Source organism: Schistocerca cancellata, chromosome 8, assembly GCF_023864275.1.
Source record: "Schistocerca cancellata isolate TAMUIC-IGC-003103 chromosome 8, iqSchCanc2.1, whole genome shotgun sequence".
Taxonomy (NCBI): domain Eukaryota; kingdom Metazoa; phylum Arthropoda; class Insecta; order Orthoptera; family Acrididae; genus Schistocerca; species Schistocerca cancellata.
This window is the reverse complement of record NC_064633.1, coordinates 246341900-246365949: the sequence shown is the minus strand read 5'-3', so window position 1 is coordinate 246365949 and position 24050 is coordinate 246341900. Positions and strand designations below refer to the sequence as shown.

At 39.5% G+C, this 24050-nt stretch overlaps 1 protein-coding gene across 1 annotated transcript in view; it reads right to left on the bottom strand.

Annotated features, from left to right (window-relative positions):
• Positions 1 to 23087, bottom strand: part of LOC126094918 (transaldolase) — a 31526-nt gene extending 8439 nt beyond the window's left edge. The window contains exons 1-2 of the mRNA XM_049909565.1: positions 22902 to 23087; positions 16409 to 16532 (exon numbers count right to left, since the gene is read on the bottom strand). Coding sequence (XP_049765522.1) covers positions 16409 to 16532; positions 22902 to 22998 — 221 coding nt within the window. The 5' untranslated portion in view covers positions 22999 to 23087. The remainder of the gene's footprint in view (positions 1 to 16408; positions 16533 to 22901) is intronic.
• Positions 23088 to 24050: the final 963 nt, after the last annotated feature.

Genomic DNA, 24050 nt, shown 5'->3' with positions numbered 1-24050 from the left:
ACACATCAAGGCACCATTGGGCACATTTCTACCACCAAGCCAGTGCTTAGAGGGCATGCACACAAACATTTTGGGGCTTCTTCTGGAGTCAGAAGACTACAGCTACTGCCCCATGGTCACTGATCAATTTTCAACTTGGCCTGAAGCCTTCCCTACAAAAGGTATTACAGCCGAGACAGTAGCATAAACATTTTTTCCACATATGAATTGCCTGGTTTGGCATACCAATACACAATACAACAAATCAAGGATGCCAATGTGAGGCGTACTCATTCAAAGCAGTGGCCAGATTTTTGGGCACTGATCACATTCGCTCTACTACTTATCACCCAGTAGCAAACAGAATTTTAGAACACCTGCATTACCAACTCAAAGCAGTTTTCGTGTCACATTACACAAAATTGGATGGAGACATTACTCACCATGCTTCCTGGTCTCCGTACATCATTTAACAGCAACCTGAAGGCTACAGCAGCTGAACTAGTGTATGGACAAACACAGTGCCTGTGCCTACCAGAGTAGTTAATGCTTTATGTCAGAGTCTGTCACCAAATTATTATCGCACATCTGACAATTCTGATCAATGACACAGAACAAATTTGACAGCATAGTTTCACATTTGGAGGACTCTCGGGCTGCAATCATATATTCAAACAAAAAGACATAGTGCACAAGCCACTGCGAATTCTACATGAAGGGACTTATACAGCACTTATACACATCAGGCAAGTGCCTACCACGATATCCACTGACAGATGCAAACCTCTTTCAACTATACACAAGGTGCGATGAAGACAGCCGGCCGTGCTATCACTGAAGATAAAGATGCAGTACCTAATCATGTCCAACATGATGCCAACAAGATACAACACTTGAGGGAAGGGTCATGGGTCATGTAAGGTATCACGTGACGACAAGCACAGTGGAAGTGTATGCAAATATTCCACGACACTCATAATTCTGTGCGTCATTCTTCGACTCTTGATTTAGTTTCAGTTATATTCAAACATATTTAGTTTTCTATGCTCCATGTTTTAGAGAACACAACATACTCATATATGCGAGTATTAATGTAATATATGTGGAAATAAATGATTATCAACAGATATCCACTCATTTTCATTTACTTAACACTGTTCTCGGCATTTTATACGTAACTACGCAGTGGCCTGTAAACAGAATAGGCCATGCCAGATCAGTTGTCTGGCCCCAGATACTTAATACTACCTGTGTGAAGCTGGGCCAGGTTGCTACTGTTACTTAGGAAGCTCAAACAATCAATCCAGCATGAAGTACAATCTTTAGAAACACATGAACGTTTTCAAGCACACCATTCATTAAAAGTGCTTGCTTTTTTAGACACTACAATACATCATCATTATAGATGCCTTTCTAGATACCAAGTCATTATAAGCTAAGAGAGCTCATTTCTTTTTACAGTGTGAATATAGCATGAGGGATGTTGGACGGACGAAGTAGTAGTGGAAACTACTTCAACCTATTAACTGTTCCATCATGGCAATGATCATGTCAGGTTGCATTATCATCCAACAAAAAATTTATCTGATATGAGGTGCATAATTAACACAGACAAGGAAGTGTTAATTAGAAGAACATTCACATACACTGCCTCAAACCCATGGTTCTTACAGAATGTGCCACAAACTTAGATATCCAACTGACCAATTCATCCATAGCTAGATATAAAATTTCTTGGCAAGATGAAGTCTTATTAAAAAAAAAAAAAAAAAAAAGCATTGAAATTAGTATACTGTATGTGCTTAAGTTATTAAAGACCATAAAAATGATACATAACAACCTTACCAGGCTGATAGGCAATGCTTCGACAGGTTGAACTCTTCCCACATGTTTCTGCAGTAGCAGTGCTGCATGTTTTTACAAATCTGGTGTTACTCATACTTCTTACTTGGTACCATTACTTGTGTTAGACCCCATTTCTTTTCATCTTTCTCCCTGACAAATGTGTGTTCTTTAGAGTTCATTACTATTCAACCAACTGTTCCACTATTTTTCTTAATTGTTTTTAGTTTATGTAAAGTCAATACAGTTGCTATGAAAGCAATGGTCTCTACTAGTTTTCCATACAGCTGTGGGTAGTAACATTTTGAGTCCCACATCATCTTTTACACACATACCCCACAAGGCACCCTACAGTGCGTACCACTACCACTCATTTTCTTTCCTGTTTCACTAGCAAATAGGGCGAGGGAAAAATGAGTGTGTTTGTGCCTCTGTATGAGCCGTAATTTCTCTTTATCTTTATGGTCCTTATGCAAAATGAACATCAGCAGAAGTAAGTTCATTCTACACTTCACTTCAAATGTTCAGGTGCCAGTTCTCCAAACTTTCTCAACAGAGTTTCACGAAAAGAAAGTCTTCCATCCAGAGATTCCCTTTTGCATTCTTTTATACACCGTCTCCTTTACAGACGAGTTACACTTTCCTACAATACACTGAAGTCTACAATTTGGCTTACCTACAACCGTCCTTATGTGCTCGTTCTATTTTGTATCACTTTGAAACATTATTCCTAGATACAGAATTGATGCAACTATGTCAAGCAGCACAATGCTAATGTTGCATCCTAACTTTATAGTATCGTTTTTCCTACTCACCTGTGTTAACAAATTATTTTACAATTACAACAACCTGCCGTTCATCACACCAAATAGAAATTCTGTCCAAATCATCATGTACCCTCCTACAGTTACTCAACGACACTTTCCAATATGCTACAGCTTCATCAGCAAACAATCGCAGATTGCTGCTCACCCTATCAGTCAGATTGTCTATGTATGTAGAGAACAAGTGTGGTGCCATCACACTTCCCTTGGGCACTCCCAACAGCACCCTTTTCTCTGATGAACATTCACTGTCGAGGACAACATACTGGGTTCTCTTACTTAGTAATCTTCTAGTCTCTCTGAACTGGGACCTTATTCCATATGACAGTACCTTCATTAACTGTCTGCAGTCGACATCATTTTAAAAACTTCTCATAAATTTGTATATTGAATTTGCCTGCTGCCCTTCATTAACAGTTCACAGGGTATTGTGTGAGAAAAGGGCAAGCTGAACTTCACAAGAGTGATATTTTCTGAATCCATGCCGATTTGTGGACAGAAGCTCTTCCCAATCACAAGGACACTTATTATATTTGAACTGAGAACATGTTCAAGAATTCTGCAGCAACCTTATGTTAAGGATATTGGTCTGTAATTTTGCAGGTGTGTTCCTTTACCTTTCTTCTATACAAGAGTCACCTGCACTTTTTTTTCCAGTCACTTGGGACTTTTGCACTGGATGAGAGATTCACTTTAAATGCAGGCTAAGTACAGGGCCAGTGTCTGTGAAACTGAATTTGGATAACGTGCGGACCTGTAAGAATTTATGTTTCCAACTTTCAGTTGCTTCTCTACATTAGGCATGGTTAATACTGTGGCCTCCATGCAGGTTCTATGTAGTGGTCAAATGATCAAATGATGCCATGTCCATTACTCTTGCGTGAATGATTCCTTGAATGCAAACTTTAAAACTTCAGCTTTGCTTTTGCTAGCTTCTGGTGCCACACCAGACTGTGTCAATGAGCAACTGGATAGAAGCCTTTGACCTGCTTCACAGTTTTACATAGGGGCAGAATTTTCTCAGGTTGACAGCAATATCTTTTGCTTAGGTTACGACAGAAGTAGTTGTATGCTTCGCACATTTATGTTTGTACAGACAAGCATTTCTATCAACTTTTGGCCATTGTCATTTGCATGTTCTCTTTCAGTTTGAGACTACAACAGTCTCTGCTTCAGTATTTTGCCAATTTTGTTACTGAGCTACAGAGGGTCTTTTCAGCCCTTAATCATTTACTCAGCACATTCTTCTCCAACACACAATGTACAGCCAATTTACAATTTGCCCAAAATTTCTTTGCATCCGTAATACTGTAACTAAATGATGTCCATTCAATGTCCGAGTGGTTTGCCGATAACTGCTTATCTGCACTATCTAGCAAAAAATCTCCTAGCCTTCTTGATGGACTTATTAACTATAGTAACCATTGTCACTATGATGGCATTGTGATCATATCCCTGTCTCTAAAAGAACACTGTTGATAAGATAAGGCCTGTCTGTAGCCAGAAGATCTAAAATGTTTCTATTGCAGGTGGGTGGTCTAACTAGCTGCTCAGGACAGTTTTCAGAAAACAGGGTTCAAAAACTACTTTATAACACTGCATGTCTGCAGCAATTGCACTGAATTCATAGATGTCCCAGTCTATGCTCTGAACATAAATCTCACCTCCAACCAATACTGTATAATCTGGTTATTTCCACGATATCAAGTGGTATTCAAAAATTATCACTGCTTAATTATTGAATCCCCCCCCCCCCCCGAGTCATCTGATTAAGTCTAGTTAATCTAGACCTGTTAAGGCCAATTCAAACTGAGTGTCATATCAAGGTGTATTCACACTGTCTATCATGTCATGGCACACAAGCGAATTCAAGTAACATGATCTCAACTCACATGGCTGTCTTCAACTGAGGCCCTCCACTCCAAATTGAAGGACCCCCAATCAATTCTGGCTATTATAGTGCAAACTGTGAGCTCCACTTGCACACTGGGTGCAAGACCAGTCAGGCACCTATACGAACGGAGGATGGCCTCAGAAACCAAGCCGCAGATATCATTTGGTGCCGACCTAAGCCACAACTTGCAGAGGATTGCACCCTATACCCTTGATCGCTGCTGTAGGGGTCCGCTCCACATCTCTGATGAGGCTGCCAGAAGGCATGCCGAGTGCTCACTGGACTTCTTTCCAGTCCCGCACACTATTTCTCTAAGGACCTCCAGCACACATTAAACCATTGGAGATCCTGATAACTAGCAGTCCCCTGTCCCTGTGTGCTTGCTCAGACTCAGGTCTTGAGCAATGTAAATATACTACAACCCACCACTCACACTGCAGTGAAGGCGGGTTGCCCCCCCCCCCCCTGCTCTTGATCAAAAAGAGATACCAGTTCCAGCTCCCTTGTAACATAACTGCTCTTCCACAGCCGCTGTGTAAATTAATTGAAGATGAGGGAGAAGTTAGTGTAATTTGTTTACTGAAACTGGTAAACATAGAACATGTTATTTTCATACATGCATTTTCTTGAGATGATTCTGAATCCTTGGAAAACAGTACGGCCTGCCTTTTTGTTATTTCACTGCTGAAGTTTATGAAGTTGTCAACACCTTTGAATTCTTTGAAAGGTTAGCAAACATTTCTGGTTGTTTGGATATAGACGATACTGATGTATCTACATGTTTGTAGAATGCCTGTGATGCTGGTTACGACATAATGACTGATATCTACTTTTTTGTACCACCACCTGCTGCACTACTAGGAATGACAATGACTGCACAGTGGACAACAAAAATGGTGTTTCAGGGAATGAAATTATGCCTCTTGCAGAGGCAATGGCACACCTGGGAAAACTGATCTTTATTTAGAACATCAACTGCAAACAAGTCCAACCAGACTGATGTGAGTGAAACATCTATGCAACTTAGCCATCTTAAATGCCACATGAATTTGAATCAATATACACTTACACAATATTTCAGAAAATAAACTTGAATAGTCTGCAATACTGGGGTTTAAGTGGGAAAAAATAGTGTTTCTTGTGAGTGCCAAAATAAAATATTTTTATATTGTGGTAATAATTAACAATTTTTACATTTTGTAGAGTACTTGCCTGTTATCCAGATTTTTGGTAGTTTGAATTATATCTAATCCCACCCATTTATTGTGCAGTGTGTACAGACCATTGTGCTCAGACTGTGACATGTCATGTCATGTCATGTCATGTCTAAATATTTGCATTTGATTCTGGTTGGATGTGGTGTGGGGGCCTTTAGGCATTGACAGTCCCGCAATTGCCTTTTTTTTTTTTTTTTTTTTTTTTTTAGGAATCTGAATACCCTGGAATGGGGTATCAGTTCTGCCCGGTAGCGAACACAGAGTAGATTTATATTGTTCAAGTTTGTATGTATTCAGTGCAAACTATTATGTATTTACATAGTCTTTAACGTGGTATGTCATGTTAAAGAGGAAGCAAAGATGATTCTGTTGATATGCAGGTACACTCTGCGTACAATGTGTGCAGAAAGACACCATCAAGCAGAGTTGTTTAATTAAGATCCAGTAAGTAATTAATAATAATTTACAATTTTTATCACACAAAACCAATCATGTTAGCAGTTTGTAGCTCTCATCAATGTGTGTCAACTGAGTTATTCACAAGTTTAGATCCATATTTGTAACTCAATTTTTCCATCAATCCATGTCCGTTACAAAAGAGAGAGAGAGAGAGAGAGAGAGAGAGAGAGAGAGAGAGAGAGAGAGTCACAGCACCACAATGACAGATTTCAACCAACCTTTTTACACATATACCTGTCAGGTGACAATTGTTGCGGGAGTAAGAGCCACTTACCTATCATAGTGGGGATGGAAAATAAGTGTAGCCCAGGACACATGAATTCCCATACTTTATTCATTCAATACATGAGAATGAGAGCACTATGATTTGCAACAAACTTCACATACAATTTCAATCCTTTACAAAATTCTCACTAACGACCCCTACAAAATGATGAAAGGAAATATGTTGATCACTTACTACTTTTCTGATGTTCATGCAGTAAAAGTACAGCATGAAGCATGATGTTATAATTTATTACTTCTTTACAATTAACTGTGTTTGGGACACATTTTACAGACAGTATGCATATATAAGGTGAGTCACCAACTATTGTCACCTAGAATAGATCCGAGAGTATGATAAGTGCTGAAAAGTTTGTGGGACAAATGTTGCATGGGACAACGGGGGCCATAATACAACGTTGGGTTTTTGTTGCTCGGTGGGGTCACGTCAGAGATATGAAGGTCAACTTTGTTTTCTTTTTTTTAATGGGATGCTATATTTTGGTACTTCTGATAGCAGCTACGTGGACAAATTCAATGATTTTTAACAGTAAGGTCTTTCTCCATCTCCATGGATACTCTGCAAATCTCATTTAAGTGCCTGGCAGAGGGTTCATCGAACCACCTTCACAATTCTCTATTATTCCAATCTCGTATAGTGCTCAGAAGGAATGAAGACCTATGTCTTTCCGAACGAGCTCTAATTTCCCTTATTTCATCTGGGTGATTGTTCCTCCCTATGCAAGTCGGTGTCAACAAAATATTTTCACATTCAGAGGAGAAAGTTGGTGACTGGAATTTCGTGAGAAGATTCTGTCGCAACAAAAAACGCCTTTCTTTTAATGATGTTCATCCCAAATCCTGTATCATTTCTGTGACACTCTCTCCCATATTTCGCAATAATACAAAATGTGCTCCCTCTCTTTGAACTTTTTCGATGTCCTCAGTCAGTCCTATCTGGTCAGGATCCCCCACCGCACAACAGTATTCTAAAAGTGGACGGACAAGTGTAGTGTAGGCAGTCTCCTTAGTAGGTCTGTTACATTTTCTAAGTGTCCTGCCAATAAAATTCAGTCTTTGGTTAGCCTTCCCCCACAACGTTTTCTGTGTGTTCCTTCCAATTTAAATTGTTCGTAATTGTAATACCTAGGTATATAGTTGAATTAACAGCTTTTAGATTAGACAGATTTATCATGTAACCGAAGTTTAATGCGTTCCTTTTAGCACTCATGTGGATGACCTCACACTTTTTGTTATTTAAGGTCAACTGCCACTTTTTGCACCATTCCGATATTTCTTCTCAATCATTTTGCAGTTTGTTTTGATCTTCTGATGACTTTATTAGTTGATAAACGACAGCGTCATCTGCAAACAACCGAAGATGGCTGCTCAGATTGTCTCCCAAATTGTTTATATAGATAAGGAACAGCGAAGGGCCTATGACACTACCTTGGGGAACGCCAGAAATCGCTTCTGTTTTACTCTATGACTTTCTGCCAATTACAACGAACTGTGACCTCTTTGACAGGAAATCACAGACCCAGTCACATAACCGAGACGATATTCCACAAGCATGCAATTTCACTACGAGCCGCTTGTGTGGTACAGTGTCAAAAGCCTTCTGGAAATCAAGAAATACGGAATCGGTCTGAAATCACTTGTCAATGGCACTCAGCACTTCATGTGAATAAAGAGCTAGTTGTGTTTCACAGGAACGGTGTTTTCTAAACCCATGTTGACTGTGTCAATAGGCCGTTTTCTTCGAGGTAATTCATAATGTTCGAACACAATATATGTTCCAAAATCCTGCTGCATATCGACATTAACAATATGGGCCTGTAATTTAGTGAATTACTCCTACTACCTGACTTGAATCTTGGTGTCACCCGTGCAACTTTCCAGTCCTTGGGTACGGATCTTTCGTTGAGCGAATGGTTGTATATGATTGTTAAGTATGGAGCTAATGCATCAGCATATTCTGAAAGGAACCTAATTGGTACACAGTCTGGACCAGAAGACTTGCTGTTATGAAGTGATTTAAGTTGCTCCACTACTCCGAGGATATTTTCTTCTACGATACTCATGATGGCAGCTGTTCTCATTTTGAATTCTGAAATATTTACTTCGTCTTCTTTTGTGACGGCATTTTGGAAGGCTGTGTTTAGTAACTCTGCTTTGGCAGCACTGTCTTCGATGGTATCTCCATTGCTATTGTGCAGAGAAGGCATTGATTGTTTCTTGCCACTAATGTACTTCACATACGAGCAAAATAGCTTTGGATTTTCTGCCAGGTTTCAAGAAAAGTTTCGTTGTGGAAACTGTTATAAGCATCTCACATTGAAGTCAGTGCTAAATTTCGAGCTTCTGTAAAAGATGCCAGTCTTGGGGATTTTGTGTCTGTTTAAATTTGGCATGTTTGTTTCGTTGTTTCTGCAACAGCGTTCTAACCTGTTTTGTATAGTGAGGAGGATCAGCTCCGTTGTTTGTTAATTTATTTGGTATAAATCTCTCAATTGCTGCCGATACTATTTCTTTGAATTTAAGCCACATCTGGTCTACACTTATATTATTAATTTGGAATGAATGGAGATTGTCTCTTAGGAAGGCATCAAGTGAATTTTTATCTGCTTTTTTGAATAGGTATATTTTTTGCAGGTTTGGGGATTCCAATATTCAATCTTGCTACAACAGCCCTGTGTTCACTAAACCCTGAATCGGTTTTGATGCTCGTTATTAACTCAGGATTATTTGTCTCTGAAGGTCAACGAAGGTCACAAAGGTGGCATGAAAGTCCATTTACAGAAGGTGTTCAAAGTTATGACCATTGGGATCAGTGCAGAGCTGCAATCTTCTTATCATGGATTGAGTGGTATTCTTTATCATATCGGCACTTATCAAAGCACATGCTCTGGCAATTCTCTGTTGTATATTGGGCAAATAGTAAATATTCGCCAAATACAGCGTATCCATCTAACGTGCCATTGACATCTTAACACCATTCGACAGTTTTGCAATATAACAATAATAGGAACGGTACGACTAGTATCGTCGAATCAAGCGAATGTGAATGATGTATTCCTTCGAAGAACAAGTCGATATGCTTCTCGTTTGCCAACAAAATTCAGTGAGAGCTAGATACTTACAAGCTGAAAGATATCCTCAACGTACTCACCTTACACATCATATATTTAAATATATGTAGGATAAATTGAGAACAACTGGACCTTAAACACACCGTAAACATATCCAGCGAAGGAAAGTTACTAACGAGGGAACAGAAATTGGTAGTCTTGGCAATGTGATTCAAGATCCTTTTGTTAGTTTGCATCAAATCGCAAGGGAATCTGGCACAAGTCAGAGTAGTGTTGTTCGTGTTCTGCATTACCATAAATATCATCCTTACCATATCAGTTTCCACCAAGAATTAACTGGTACCGATTGTATGCGTTGCATAGAATTCTGCCGATGGGCTCTACTTCGGATTCAGAGGGATGACACATTTGATTTTATTTACTAACAAGGCTACATTCACGAACCATGGAAATACTGATCTGCAGAACGTGCACTATTGGGCAACCGAAAACCTATGTTGGCTGCAGCAAATTGCACACCAAACACTGGTCAGTGAATGCATGATGTGGGATGCTGGAGGACAGAATTATAGGCCCCTATTTCATTTAAGGAACTCTTAATGGTACGAAGTAAACCACATTCCTGCAAGAAACATTAGATCCGTTATTGGAAGAAATACCTTTAGGAACAAGGAACAGAATGTAGTGTCAACACGATGGGTTCCGACAAGTTTTTGCTGATTGCTAGAAATGAGTTGCAGAGACAATTCCCAAATCGGATTGGATGCGAAGGATATGTGTCGGGGGGCAGCTCATTCACTAGACTTGGTGCCTCTGGATTTTTTCTTGTGGGGATTCGTAGAAGACATTGTTTATAAACAATTTCTAATTACACCTGAAAGTATGCCAGAGAGAATTGTCAGAGCATGTGCTTCGATAAGTGCCAATGTGATAAGGAATACCACTCAATTCGTCATAAGAAGACTGCAAAACTGCCTTCATACCAATGGTCATCACATCGAACACTTTCTGTAAATGGATGTTCATGCCACCTTTGTGACTTTCGTTGACCTTCAATGGCTCTGAGCACTATGGGACTCAACTGCTGAGGTCATTAGTCCCCTAGAACTTAGAACCAGTTAAACCTAACTAACCTAAGGACATCACAAACATCCATGCCCGAGGCAGGATTCGAACCTGCGACCGTAGCGGTCTTGCGGTTCCAGACTGCAGCGCCTTTAACCGCACGGCCACTTCGGCCGGCTTGACCTTCAAGACCTTACTGTTACACATAATTGGATTTGACTTGATAGCCGCTATTGGAAAATAAGTACCAAACTATAGTATCCCATTTAAAAAAAAAAAAAAGTTCACCTTCATATCTCTGACGCAACCGCACCTAGCAACAAAACACCAAATCATATTATGGCCACCACTGTCCCATGCAACATTTGTCCCATAAACTTTTCAGCTCTTATAGTTTCATAGTTATTCGTGGTGGCAATAGTTAGTGACTCACCCTGTATACCACTGAATGCAAGTGCATAATTGTACCATTTTATGACGCTTATGAGATATGTCAAACAGTGAGACATGTGAAGACCTGCCACATCATGCACGACATTTAAATTCTTACTTTGTTGCTACTAACTCCATCCGCAACATTTCGCAGACAGTATCCACATATGCAGATGATTCTGATGATGATGATGAGGTCCCACACTCCAAGGAGCGTAGGGGACGATGCGGGCCCCGCTGGGTTCCTCAACTAGTTGTTTATAAACATGCATACCAGTAGTTTTGCCAGCAATTCAAAACAGATTACAGCTACATTAATCATGATTGTGGCAGTGGAAAGAGCAGGTAATTTCCTGTACGACAGAAGTGTCATACGTTTCTACCACAAGTAGCAAAGGCACAGATGTTGTGAAACATTGTGGAATACTGTTGCAAATTTTAGCAACTGTTTATAATCAATTTATGGGTGAACTAATGCACACAGAATTAAGCACGACAAATCAATTCCGTTTAGATTTTTGGAGTGCATCTAATAGCCCATTCAGATGAAAATTACTGACGACAACACCTTTAACAGAGACAGTGAACAACAGCTCAGACAGCATCAAATTCAGCAACCACAAATCTGAAGAAGGTGCATCCACCACAGAGTCAACATAGGCCAATTATGCGAACAGCAGTTATGTCACAGCTGGCAGCCAGAGTATATAAGGATGTAACCATAACCAATTGCCAGTTATTCCATTTGACAGTAGCCAAGGACTGCTTGGTCAAAAGCTCTTTGCTTTTTAACCACTTGACGCAACTGAAAGCCTAAGCACATTTTATTCAATGTCACCACCGCAACACTATTTTTGGAATATTTTATACTATTTATTTTTATGTGTGTCCAAAGATGTGGATTGTTGCTTCACAAGTCTGCAAAAAGCAAAATCCTGTACATGCAATCACCATCTGCTTCCTCAATAACATTTTATACAACTGTAGGTTCTGTGTCCTGTGACCAAAATGAAGTGTCTCTTTGCTTTAAGGGAATGCTCTCTTCTACACTGTCAAAAAATATTTAGTGTAATTAACATCCTGTATCACTGTATCACTATTCCCCCCCCCCACCCCCCCTCCTCTCCCCCAAAGGTTTCGAGTCATCTAAGTTCCTGTTTTACTTCCTCCCTGTATGCTATTCAATTCAACTAATCTTTTAAGCCATTTGGCATCTAACAGAATTACAGCATCCTTCTTGGCCTTTCCCTTTTTTTTTTTTTTTTTTTTTTTTACTGCTTGCTCAGTGTACAGATTGAATAAAACTGGGAACAGAATATCTCATCAAATGTATTTAGGCAACCCTATGAAATGTAGAAATTATCATCAAATGTCACAAGAAGTGGACCCCACCAGCATAAAAGATGGCCGAGAGTAATGTGTTTTATGCAGAGAAGCTGTAACAGCAGAATGGATCAGTCAGAGTTCAAAACATGGACTAACTGTACGTCACCTGAGTAACATATCTATCAGAATCAGTTCAACCTTCTAAAGCTGTGCTACGGTCGCAGGTTCGAATCCTGTCTCGGGCATGGGTGTGTGTGATGTCCTTAGGTTAGTTAGGTTTAAGTAGTTCTAAGTTCTAGGGGACTTATGACCTAAGATGTTGAGTCCCATAGTGCTCAGAGCCATCTGAACCATCCATCATCTTCTAAAGCTGCTTAAGTTGACTGTTGGTAATGTGACTGAAGTGGAAACTAAAAAGGAATGAACACAATTAATGAAAACATGACAGACCTCATGTACCGACAGACGCAGACCAACAAGCATTGTGGAGGGTGGTTGTACAAAAAAAAAAAAAAAAAAAAATCACATGAAATATGCAAAAGGAATCATTTGTTACTTCCAAATTTCCACCATAAGTTCTGCTAACACAATGACTGTGCAGGGAGTTAAAAAGGGTGGGGGGCAATGGTTGAGCAAGTCCTTATGAATCACACTATTCCCTATGGCAATCCGATGGAAGTGTTTGGCTTTGGTGAATGACTGGAGAAGGTTGCCTGTCATCAGTATGGGGGTATTTTTCATGGTTATGGTGTGGCCGCTTCTTATGCTCCAGGAAATGCTAAATGTGGAAGGATATTAACATATTTTACAGCACTGTGTACTGCTTATGGTGGATGAACAGTTTGAGGACAATGGTTGTGTGAGCATGACAATGAACTGTGTCATAATGCAAAATCTGTGAGGCAATGATTTGTGGACAATAACATTCCTGAAATGGATTGTCCAGCCTAGAGTCCTGACCTGTAGCCAATGGAACACCATCAGCATAAGTTAGAACATCAGCTTCACTCGACATCCCAATATCAAACATCACTATCTTCCCTGATTTTGGCCCTGTGAAGAATGGACTGCCATTTCTCCAGAGACATTCAGGCACTTTACTGAAAGTGACCCCGACAGAGTAAAAGCCATCATAAATGTGAAGGGTGGAGACACCCCACACTGATGCCAGTCATAGATGCACAGATACTTTCGACTGTGTAGGTTACAACTGTCATCTTCACAATTAGAGCCTCACTTTTATCACCTTCCACTCTTCTAACTTTTGTCTTGTTTCTGTACAAATTGCAGATAACCTTTTATCCCTGTGTTGTATCATGGCAATTTCTAGATTCTAAAGAGTATATCCTAGTCAGAAATGTCGTTTTCTGTATCTAAAAATGCTGTTAAGATAAGTTCATCTTTTCTCAATATATTTCCTAAGGAAAACCATATGAGCAGTACTGCCTTGGGTTTTCCAACATTTTTCCAAAAGCCAAATCGATCTTCTGCTAGGCCAGGTTCAACCAGTTCCCCCCCCCCTCCCCCCCTCAATTGGTTGGTTGGTTGGTTTGGGGAAGGAGACCAGACAGCGTGGTCATCGGTCTCATCGGATTAGGGAAGGATTGGGAAGGAAGTCGGCTGTGCCCTTTCAGAGGAACCATCCTGGCACTTGCCTGGAGTGATTTAGGGAAATCACGGAAAACCTAAATCAGGATGGCTGGATGCGGGATTGAACCGTCGTCCTCCCGAATGCGAGTCCAGTGTGTAACCACTGCGCCACCCCGCTCGGTCCCCCCAATTCCTCTGTAAATATTTTGTCAGTATTTTGCAACAATGACTTATTAAACTAGTGTTTTAGTAGTATTCAAACTTGTCAGCACCCAATTTCTTTGAAAGTGGAATCATTTCATATTTCTTTACATCAAGGAACTTCATTTGTCTCATATCCCGTATACCTGATGGAACACTTGTTTTTGTTGGTTCTTGTTAGGACCTTAATAATTCAAGGTAGCAAGGTAGTGTTGTCTATTCCAAATGCTTCAACTTCCTTTGTTTAATCAATCATATCTTCTCCCCCCCCCCCCCCCCCCCCCAAAAAAAAAACTCTTCCCAAAATAAAAATATAAAATAAATCTGTGCATCATTTACTATTCTTCTTCCACAATATTGCCTCTAAAACCTGCAACACATCATGGGAAACAACTTTTGTTAGAGACAAAATTATTGCCCGCACTTCCTGGCAATGCTAGGTGCCCTGTTGTACTGATTATGCCCCTAAGAGGCAGCAGGGCGTAGACACTCCACAGCACTTTTATGTCTTTTGTTTTGCCCATAATTTCAACATGAAAGGGGATAAACCCAGCCAACTGAAGTAACAGATTTACTTCTGAACCATCTTTATTCACTTAAACACGTCACTTACATTTTCCTTGTTGAAAATCACTATAAAGTTACTGGGGAAGGTAGTATGCAGCACACCTACTTAGCAGACTGTGGTAGTTCAGTGAAATTTCAACATCCCAGGACCAGCAAATACCAAAGGGTAACTAGCAGCATCACAGGGAAGCATCAGCAAAAGGGGCGGGGTGGGGAATCTCTGTTCATACAGCTGCTTTTTCCCCCTCCAAAAGCTTCCAAATGTCCTACATCTCCTATTCATAGTCAATCATGTTTGTACATATCTGCAGTTCTACCCCTGCCTGCCCTGTTTTGCAATTTTGTTCCATCCACTTATTTGATTCGCTGAATGTATGTATTTCTCTTTTCATTAATTAAATTCATTATTTCAGTTGGGTTCTGTTCATTGTAGGGCATGAGTGACTCGATCTTCCTCTTCAGTCTTCATCAACCTTTGCCTCTCTCTGCCCAGACAAAGAAGCTGTGGGTTTCAAAAGTTAAGCTAATATTACCCCTTTTGTGTATGTCAGTAATACTAAATGTTTCGAATCTTTAAGATACGTACTAGGCAGCTATTTTGTTTATAAATTCAGTATCGAATGTGTTGTTATTCTTACCAGGACTTGTCATTTTGTCAAGTTTTTTCTCTGCTGCTTTCACTACATTGCTCAAAGCTCCCCACTTTACTGTATTTCTTTTGCTGACCACATTTACTAGATTATGAGAGAAGCTTTTTCCCCAAAGACATCACTCAGGGAATACTTTCAGGGTCCAGACTACAATGAATTTTGCATGACACGGTGAACCAGTGAATATTTCAATCTACTTTGCATTGAAATAGATGACTGTGCAGTCTCTACACTAGACATATTTACTTTGGAAAATACAACATTTAAGTTTGTGACTGAGTACAAACATACACAAAAAGTTATTTTGCAAATTATTTTATTTGTGCGTATTTATAAAACCAATTATTTGTTTAGTCCCCCCTCCCTCTAGACATGGTGTGAATGGTTTGTTTAAATGTTTAATTGAATTCAATTCCAAAGTTACCATTCTTAAATTAAATGTGGTAAAAATTTCCAAGTAATTGGCCGATAACATTAATAACTTAAACAGCCAGTGTGAGCAACAGAATTATTAGAATATAGACGTAAAATACTGTACACTTAACACCTGAATTTTAAGCAGCCAACAAATTACAAGTGATGGTTGAAAATGATAACCGTGTAGTTCACAAAATTAATATGGTCTCTAAGGCCTGGAAACGTAGATTATTTAAAGTTCTGTGGAACTACTTATATATATTTAGCACAATGAAGAATTTAGAAGACAAATCTAAATATTCTAATAATAGCAACACTTTAAAAAAGGAAAGCAGGTCTTAATTGTTTCATACATGTAGATCTGCAAGGATATTATGACCCTAACCCTCAACAGCATGAGCACATTTGAATCACGTTTAGATTATTTCTCTCCTTTCTCATATTAGTAATGCTATCACCCTGAATGTTCACACTCTGAAGATTTGAAGTCTGATTACTACATCTGAGGTCAAACAGTCAGTCTTTCACATTCTTATCTCTAGGTCATGCTATCATTATGCAACATTGCTTGCAAGGCCAAATAGCTTACCCGCCAGCCTTCTTTCCATATTCCACTGCCTTTTCTATTAGGTGCTTATACTGTGGCATGTTGGCCGCCGAAAGCATCAAAGAGGGATTTGTTGTAGCATCTGTTGGTTTATACTGCTTCATGGCTGTAAATGAGATTTACTGAATAATACCATCAATTAGCATTAAATTTACATCATAATAAAAGTTTGGAAACACTACAAAATAGAAATAATAAATCAAAATACTTAAAACAAGGAATTTATGTGAGGAAGCAGAGAAAGGGACACTAAATAACACGAGTACCAGGAAAGGATCAAGGGGTTTGAAATCTGGACCACAAAAACTAACACCAAAAGGAATTTCATTTTCTTAACTTATAGTAGCAAGAAAATGAACATCAATAACAAATAATAGCATGACAATAGTGGTTTCCACCATGTCGAGTAGACTTGTACCAATGCAAACAAAAACTTAAGAAGCTAAGTAATCCGTCTCTTGTCAACCTCAAAATATATACATGCACAATAACTATCTTAAATTTTATCCAAACCTGTGATAAATTAACCACAATCCTGTCAATTATAAAAGTAATGCAGCAGGTAACAGCAGAAAATATAGCCATTAAAGGAAAATTGTGATGAATACTTACTGAAGCTCCTTCCTGTGTAACTAGGACATATTGTTTTCTTTGTTAACTTATACTTACGCACAAACAACAAACTGCCTGGTTATTGGTTGAATTGCAGATTCTTTTTTTTTTTCTCTTTCTTTTTTTTTCCTCTATTCATAAAATGCATATGCACCACAAGCATCATTAATGTTGCAAAACTGATTATCCGAATGTCTCCAAGTCCAGTTTTTAATTTTCCTTCTAGCAATAGTACTTGTGCACTTTGAAACTGTCACTCGTGTAAATGGACATTTTCACAAAATTGCACATCAGTGTTGTAAATGACATCCAATGACTAATCTACCACATAATACATATACAAATGCAGAGGCATCTAGAAACTACAATACAATACTTTCCACCTCCAGATACACCTGGCTGTTTAGCATGTTACTGTCCTGTAAAGGTCAAATTTGTAGCAAGGTCCACTCTGGTACTTTTCATCTAAATATTCTCACAAAATCACAAGAAGAGGCTGGAAAGGAACAAATAAAAACTGCTCATCTTACATTAAGCTTGGTCAGCAAAGCTTTTACATATACTCTCTGTAACGTCCGCAGCATAAGTAACTTAGTAATCCAATACTTGGAAATTCAGTCTCTTTTTTTTTTTTTCCTTCACAAATTCAACTAACTTCTGCACCTACATCAAACCTCTGAAGCGCACAGAGGGCACTTACCATTACACATCAAATTACAGGTTCTACCCATTCCATTGCTGTATGGAGCATGGGAAGAATGAGTGCTTATACTTTGATTAAAATAGCTTAGTGACTGAAGTTTCACCAAGTGGAAGGGACCACCCATTTCTCTTTTATAAGTACCACCTGCACACTGTTGTCTGTCTCAAAGCTACATGTAAATTTTTGTTGAGAGGGGCTGGTTGCATGTCAGCACCACTGTCCCCTACCACTGCAATATATCCATCACACAGTTATTTGATTCAGGTTGTATAAACATCTGTGCTTGCTGTAATTAAACCTAGTCTAATCGTGCCCTTATGGGAATGATAAATAGGGGGATATACTATATTAGTTAATGCCTCACTCAGTTCTGGTTCCCTATATTTTGAAGTAGGTTGATAGTTTTTGCCCACCTGCCAGTTGATTCATTTTGGCATTTCCATGAAAGAAAGGTCAGAAACACTAAACAAAGCCTCTCTTTTCACCTGTTTGGATGTGCTATTCTTCAGTTAATATGTACACATAGACATACAATTTGCAGTAGAAAACAAGCCAGCTATGTAGCTCTTCCTGAAAGAGTAACTCTCGACTTGTATGACAATGTTGGCAAGTGGTATATTCCTGTAGCAACTGGAAGTGAAATCTATCTACAATGGAATTTATCGTCCTGACAGAAAAAAAAAAAAAAAAAAAAAAAAAAAAAAAGTGTTTGTATCAACACTGAAGTACAGTCACTTCAGATTTCTACACAGCGAAACTGTGCCTCTACACCAAGGATACACAGAACATAGCCTACATACACCATTCATTCGTGTAATTATTTTTGATTGAGATTACTACTCATTTAAATACATGGCCTCAAGTAAATCCTTTATTAGATTTACGTGCCTGAATGGCTGCAAACATTAGCATGCCACTTTTGGAATTCAGGCACTGCCTACAGGTCAAATCATCCCCAGCAGATTGAGGAGGATCAGTGTGCCAGCCAATATGGACGTGGTCTGTAGGCAGTTTTCCTACATCCAACTAGGTTAATACATCTCTGGTACCAACGTCCCGGTTGTTACAGATTCACAAACATCTTGAACATGCTCACGTGGCTAATATACTATACAAACAGATGGGGTACATGTCCCAGGAGAGTGGGGAGGGGGGGGGGCAGAGTGATGACAGGAGGGTATTTGCCATACTATATAATGAACAATCCATATCAAAATTTAACAGGCTGAGCCCACACAGATACAGGATAACAGCCAACCAAAAAGAAAGCCATTACCAATTTATTTAGTAACCGTTTTATCATTTTGCCTGAAAATGCACCAGAAGCAGTGCAGCTGGAACTCATCAACATGCAATACCACGAGACACTGCAAATTAAATTTGATGAAGTAAATCCACTAAATTTCTATCACTGTGATGATAGAAACAGTGATACGTGTAGATAAAGTTTTAAAATGTGCTACCCTCTTAGGATCAACTTATATATATGAACAAACTGTTTCCATAAGAAACATTAAGAAATCAAAATATTTGAACCACTTGATGAAGGACAATTTAGAGTCAATTTTGCACTTGCACATGACAAAATTTGAGCCAAACATCACAGCAATTTTGTCAGTAATAGTGTCACATTTTAAATTAAATTGTGAAAAATAGTCTTCTTCTTTTGCTTCTTTGTTCCGCACCATGCGCACGGTCGGCAGGGTTAATTTTAAGGGGTGGCCGGATGCCCTTCCTGCTGCCACCTCATACCCCTCGGGACGGAATTAGTGTACCCCAGTTGTCTGTGTCTAGTGTAAACCATGAAATGGTGCAAATGTTTTTCAAATGTCTGCGAGACATGCAACTGAAGCGGGACTTGGGGACCAGCCCGATATTCACCTTGTGGGATGTGGAAAACTGCCTAAAAACCACATCCAGGCTGGCCAGTACACCGGCCCCCATTGGTAATCCACCATGCGGATTCAATCCGGGGCCGGTGCGCCTACCCAAGTCCACGAAGCAGCGCATTAGTGCTCTTGGCCAACCTAAATTGGATAAATAATATTTCTATAAAAATACATTGGTGTAACTGTATTTGCTAAATAGAAAGAATATTTGTGAAACATACAATGAATATTTGTGAAATAAATGTCAATGTTTTTAACATTTTTTTTTTTTTTTTTTTGCAGCCGTTACCCAAGTCCAAGCAAGGGGTTTGCGGCTCGTAGTATCATCAAGTCCGTACACCCCTGCTCTACATTGACCAAAATGCTTAACTCTATCACCACCCCTTTCTTACATTCCAAGTCATTACAGATGTGATTTTGCTCCTTGACGGATTAGGTCACTGCCTCAGCGCCTTAGCAAAAACAATGTTATGGCTAATGAACATCCTATGTTCATAACAGGTGGATTAAGTCTCCTGCTAGAAGAAGTTGCAACATAATGTTGCCTACAAATAGGAAAAGGCAGTACAACAAACAGATAAACTTATGCAAAAGACAAAGGAATCATTTAAATGCAAACGAGATGAAAATAAATGAAAACACAACAAAGAGTGACATTGCCTCAGTGATAATTGAGTGCTGGGTAACATAAGAGGTGCTAAAGTTCTGGGCTTCTTCACCACCAGTAAATTAACTTAGGTAGGGCACGTTTTACATAGGTATATAGTACAGCACTTACTGAGGAGCCTAAAAAACCATTTGAACAGAGGAGTTACTAACAATAATGTTGTATGTCATAGTTGCACGAGCTATGGAGCCATTCTGCAGGAGACAGTTGCATGCTGTCATTAAGGAAGAAAGTAGTGAGCATCATTAGACCTCATTTAAGAAAAAAAAAAAAAAGTCATTGTAAACCCATCTTTGTGCTAATTTCCTCCATTCAAAAGAAGCTGAAGGCATCAAATTCACCATCACAGCATTCTGAATAAATATAGTATAAACAGGTTAATACGTTTAATGAGAATCCAGTGCAGTATCTCTTCCGCACTTAATATCAGCCAGGAGTGCCTCATGAACAGGGCACTAGCAAACAACACCTTTAAGGTGGCAGGGTACCGACTGCAAGGAGGGTGAAGAGGAGATTAGTATTGACAGCGAGGTCACTAGAGACCAAGCACAACTTCAAATTTGGGAGGGATGGAGAAGGAAAGAAGCCTTTCCCTTTTGAAGAAACAATCCTGGCATTTGCCTTAAGCGACTTAGGGGAAGTTGTGGAAAACGACTGGCCATGGGACAGACTGCAAGGAGCAAGTACCTTGGTTAGTACCCCAGTCTTGCTTACGATTCTGATCTGTCAGAAGGTGCAGGTTGAGGAAGTAAAGACCAGATGTTCACTCTTAGATTAATAGTGGAAAAGTGTTATAAGTACAGTATGATGGTGGATCAGCTGGGTGTGGATTTTAAAGCATCTTACGACAGTGTCAACAGGAACAGTATTTTTTAAGGCATTACAGGAGCTAGGGATACCAGTAAAGCTAATGAGATTCATGAATATGACCCTAAGCAACATCAACTGCAAAACAGAAGCTAATGGCAACAATTTTTCTGATATTTCAAGGAGTTAAGCAAGGATATTCTGTATTACCAGATTTATTTAACTTGGCTCTGGGAGCTGTCATGCAAAAATTACCAAGCAAAACAGGTATTACTATTTACAACAGGAAAACTCTGAACACAGCATTTTCTGATGACAGCCATGCTTAGGAGAAACAGCAGAGAATATCAGCTGGAAAAATCATAGTTTTGGAATGCAAAGTGGCTGTCCTTGGCCTGGTCATAAGAAAGGAAAAGCAAAACATGATCAGAACATAAGTTGCTGAAGGAATCTCATTAAATAACACTAAAGAAAGATAAAAATCATAGTTGTTTATAGTGTTATTAGTTACATAAGGGAGGGGGAGGAATATAATGCACAACACACTTTATCACACAAAACTGATCAAGAAAGTATGTTATGAAGTTTGCTTTGACAATTAATAAACTTTATCACTGTTAGTTCCTCAATTTTTGTATCACAGATAGTAAATCAAGGCACTTGAACAATTAAACCAGTTGAAGTCTGTTGGAGCAATGGGTATAGAACATAATACTGTATTGATAAAGATAAAAGCAAGAACAGCTGCAGGTAACAGGTACTATTACAGCTCCCTTAACAAGTTGCTACCTTCCAGCATTTCAAGACAGCTGAAGATGACAGTTTATGAAGATTATAAAACCAACTATTAAGTATGGGTCCAAAATGTGGACAGTAACACAACAGGTCAGAAATGCATTGGAAACATGGTAACAGAAAGTACTGTGCAAGACATATAGGGGTAGTATACGAAATGGTACTTGGAGAATTAGGACCCATGCAGAACTATATGAACTCTGCACAAATCCATCAATCACCACAGATGTAATGGCACAAAGGCAGCAATAGTTTGGAGAGAATAGAGTGCTGAAGAAGGTGCTAAATGTAACACCATAGGGGAACCACTCAGTGAAGAGACCAAAACTGTGCTGGCTGGATGATGTAGAAACAGAACTGAGACAGCTAGAAGACAGGAGAAGGGTGAGTAAGTAGAGAGAGTACTGGAGGAGACAGAAGGTTGACGAGGCCAGTGCCCATCTTGGGCTGTAGCATCAGAAAAGAAGGATGGCTGGCTCACTCACTCAAATGTACGAGTGTGTCAGATTATGAATGTTTACGATATAGTAGGAATATGTTGGAACTTCTTGAGTAATTTCAATAACTGATTTCTCGAATTTCTTCCGAAACATTTAGAATGAGGATTGTTTGTAGCATTGATTGGCGACTAAAGCTGAACACAAGTAATTCATTGAACATCGGAAAGTATCCCTCAAAATATCCGAGGTGTGGCGTTCGATCCAATTCCCGTATCGCGCAATATATCGCTTCACGCAACCTAGTTATAAAATGTACTTTCACTGGCGCGCCCAGGTATTTCGAAAGACAGCATGACCGCAGGAACCTGCTGGTGCCCTCAGGGCATTAGTGTACTTTTCCTTCTGCTACAAACGAAAAAAAAAAAAATATGTTGGAAATTTCTTCATAGTCTAAAATGTAGAAAAGTTTTCGGTATCACTTAAGTGTTCGCTCAACGCAAAAGAACAGAGTCATTCAAAGTGCATTTGAATAACATGACATGCAGTATTGCAACTGAATTACCTTCAAAATCACCAGTGTCAGCAACCACAGTTGTATATTTCTTCAGCTGTGCCAGTGAACTTGCCATCTTCGCTTTCTTTGCTTGCGGTTCTGACATTTTCCCCAAATACCGGCACTTAAATATTACGAACTTCTCACCAACGCCACCTCGTTGGACAGCAACAAGTAGGGGAACGGCAAGGTAGTGGGGGGTATCATAAATTATGACAGCGATAACGCCCCTGCGAGCTATCGATATTTGAAACAATATAAGACGTTTGGTATCCAGTAAATACAAAGACTTGTTAATTATTACTAACTCTTTTCACGCTTCTATGATGTATCGTACAAAAGATCCATGCAACAGAGTGTATTGCACCCAGATTCTATTTCCACAGTTTCTCCAGACACTGTTAATTAACTAGCTCGATTTGAAGATCGATTCACACTTGAGAGAATGGAAAATTAAAATATTTCACAATGCATTTCAGACGGCGGTATTACAGGCCGTCAACGATGTCGGACGTCAACGTCAAAATTTCTCATAGTAATCTCTATATTACTAGCCAGTAAAAGACCTGAAAAAAGGGTGGGTGGCTCGTTGACGCAGAATAACAGCATCGCTAACGAAAGGACTCATAGAATAGAATTTTCGTAGCATATCCACACAACCCTGTTTCAAATGGCGGCATTCACACAGGTCGTCAACGGATGATCAGGTCACGTCACGTCACGTCAAGGTTTCTCGGGAAGAAAGTTTTGACAGCGGCGTCATCTGTTAACATCGGATGTTAACCGATGCTCGCCACATTCGAATTATTACACACATCAAAACAAGTTTTGCACCAGCCCAGTTCCCAGAACTCCTGAACACAGAAGTTGACGCGATATTGTATCACAGACACAGTCCCTTTGGCTGTTCACTGTTCAGGGATGTCACTGAACCCGCCCAAAGATGTATACAACCATGCATGAGCAACGCCTATTAGACGGAGAGGGTCCGACAACCGATCAGTCCCCTTCATTCCACCAAGAGGGAGGTACACGGCTCGTGTTGTCTGTAGTTAAACCATGCCTAGACGGTCAGTACCGCGGTTCGATCGCGTCCGCATTGTTACTTTGTGCCAGGAAGGGCTCTCAACAAGGGAAGTGTCCAGGCGTCTTGGAGTG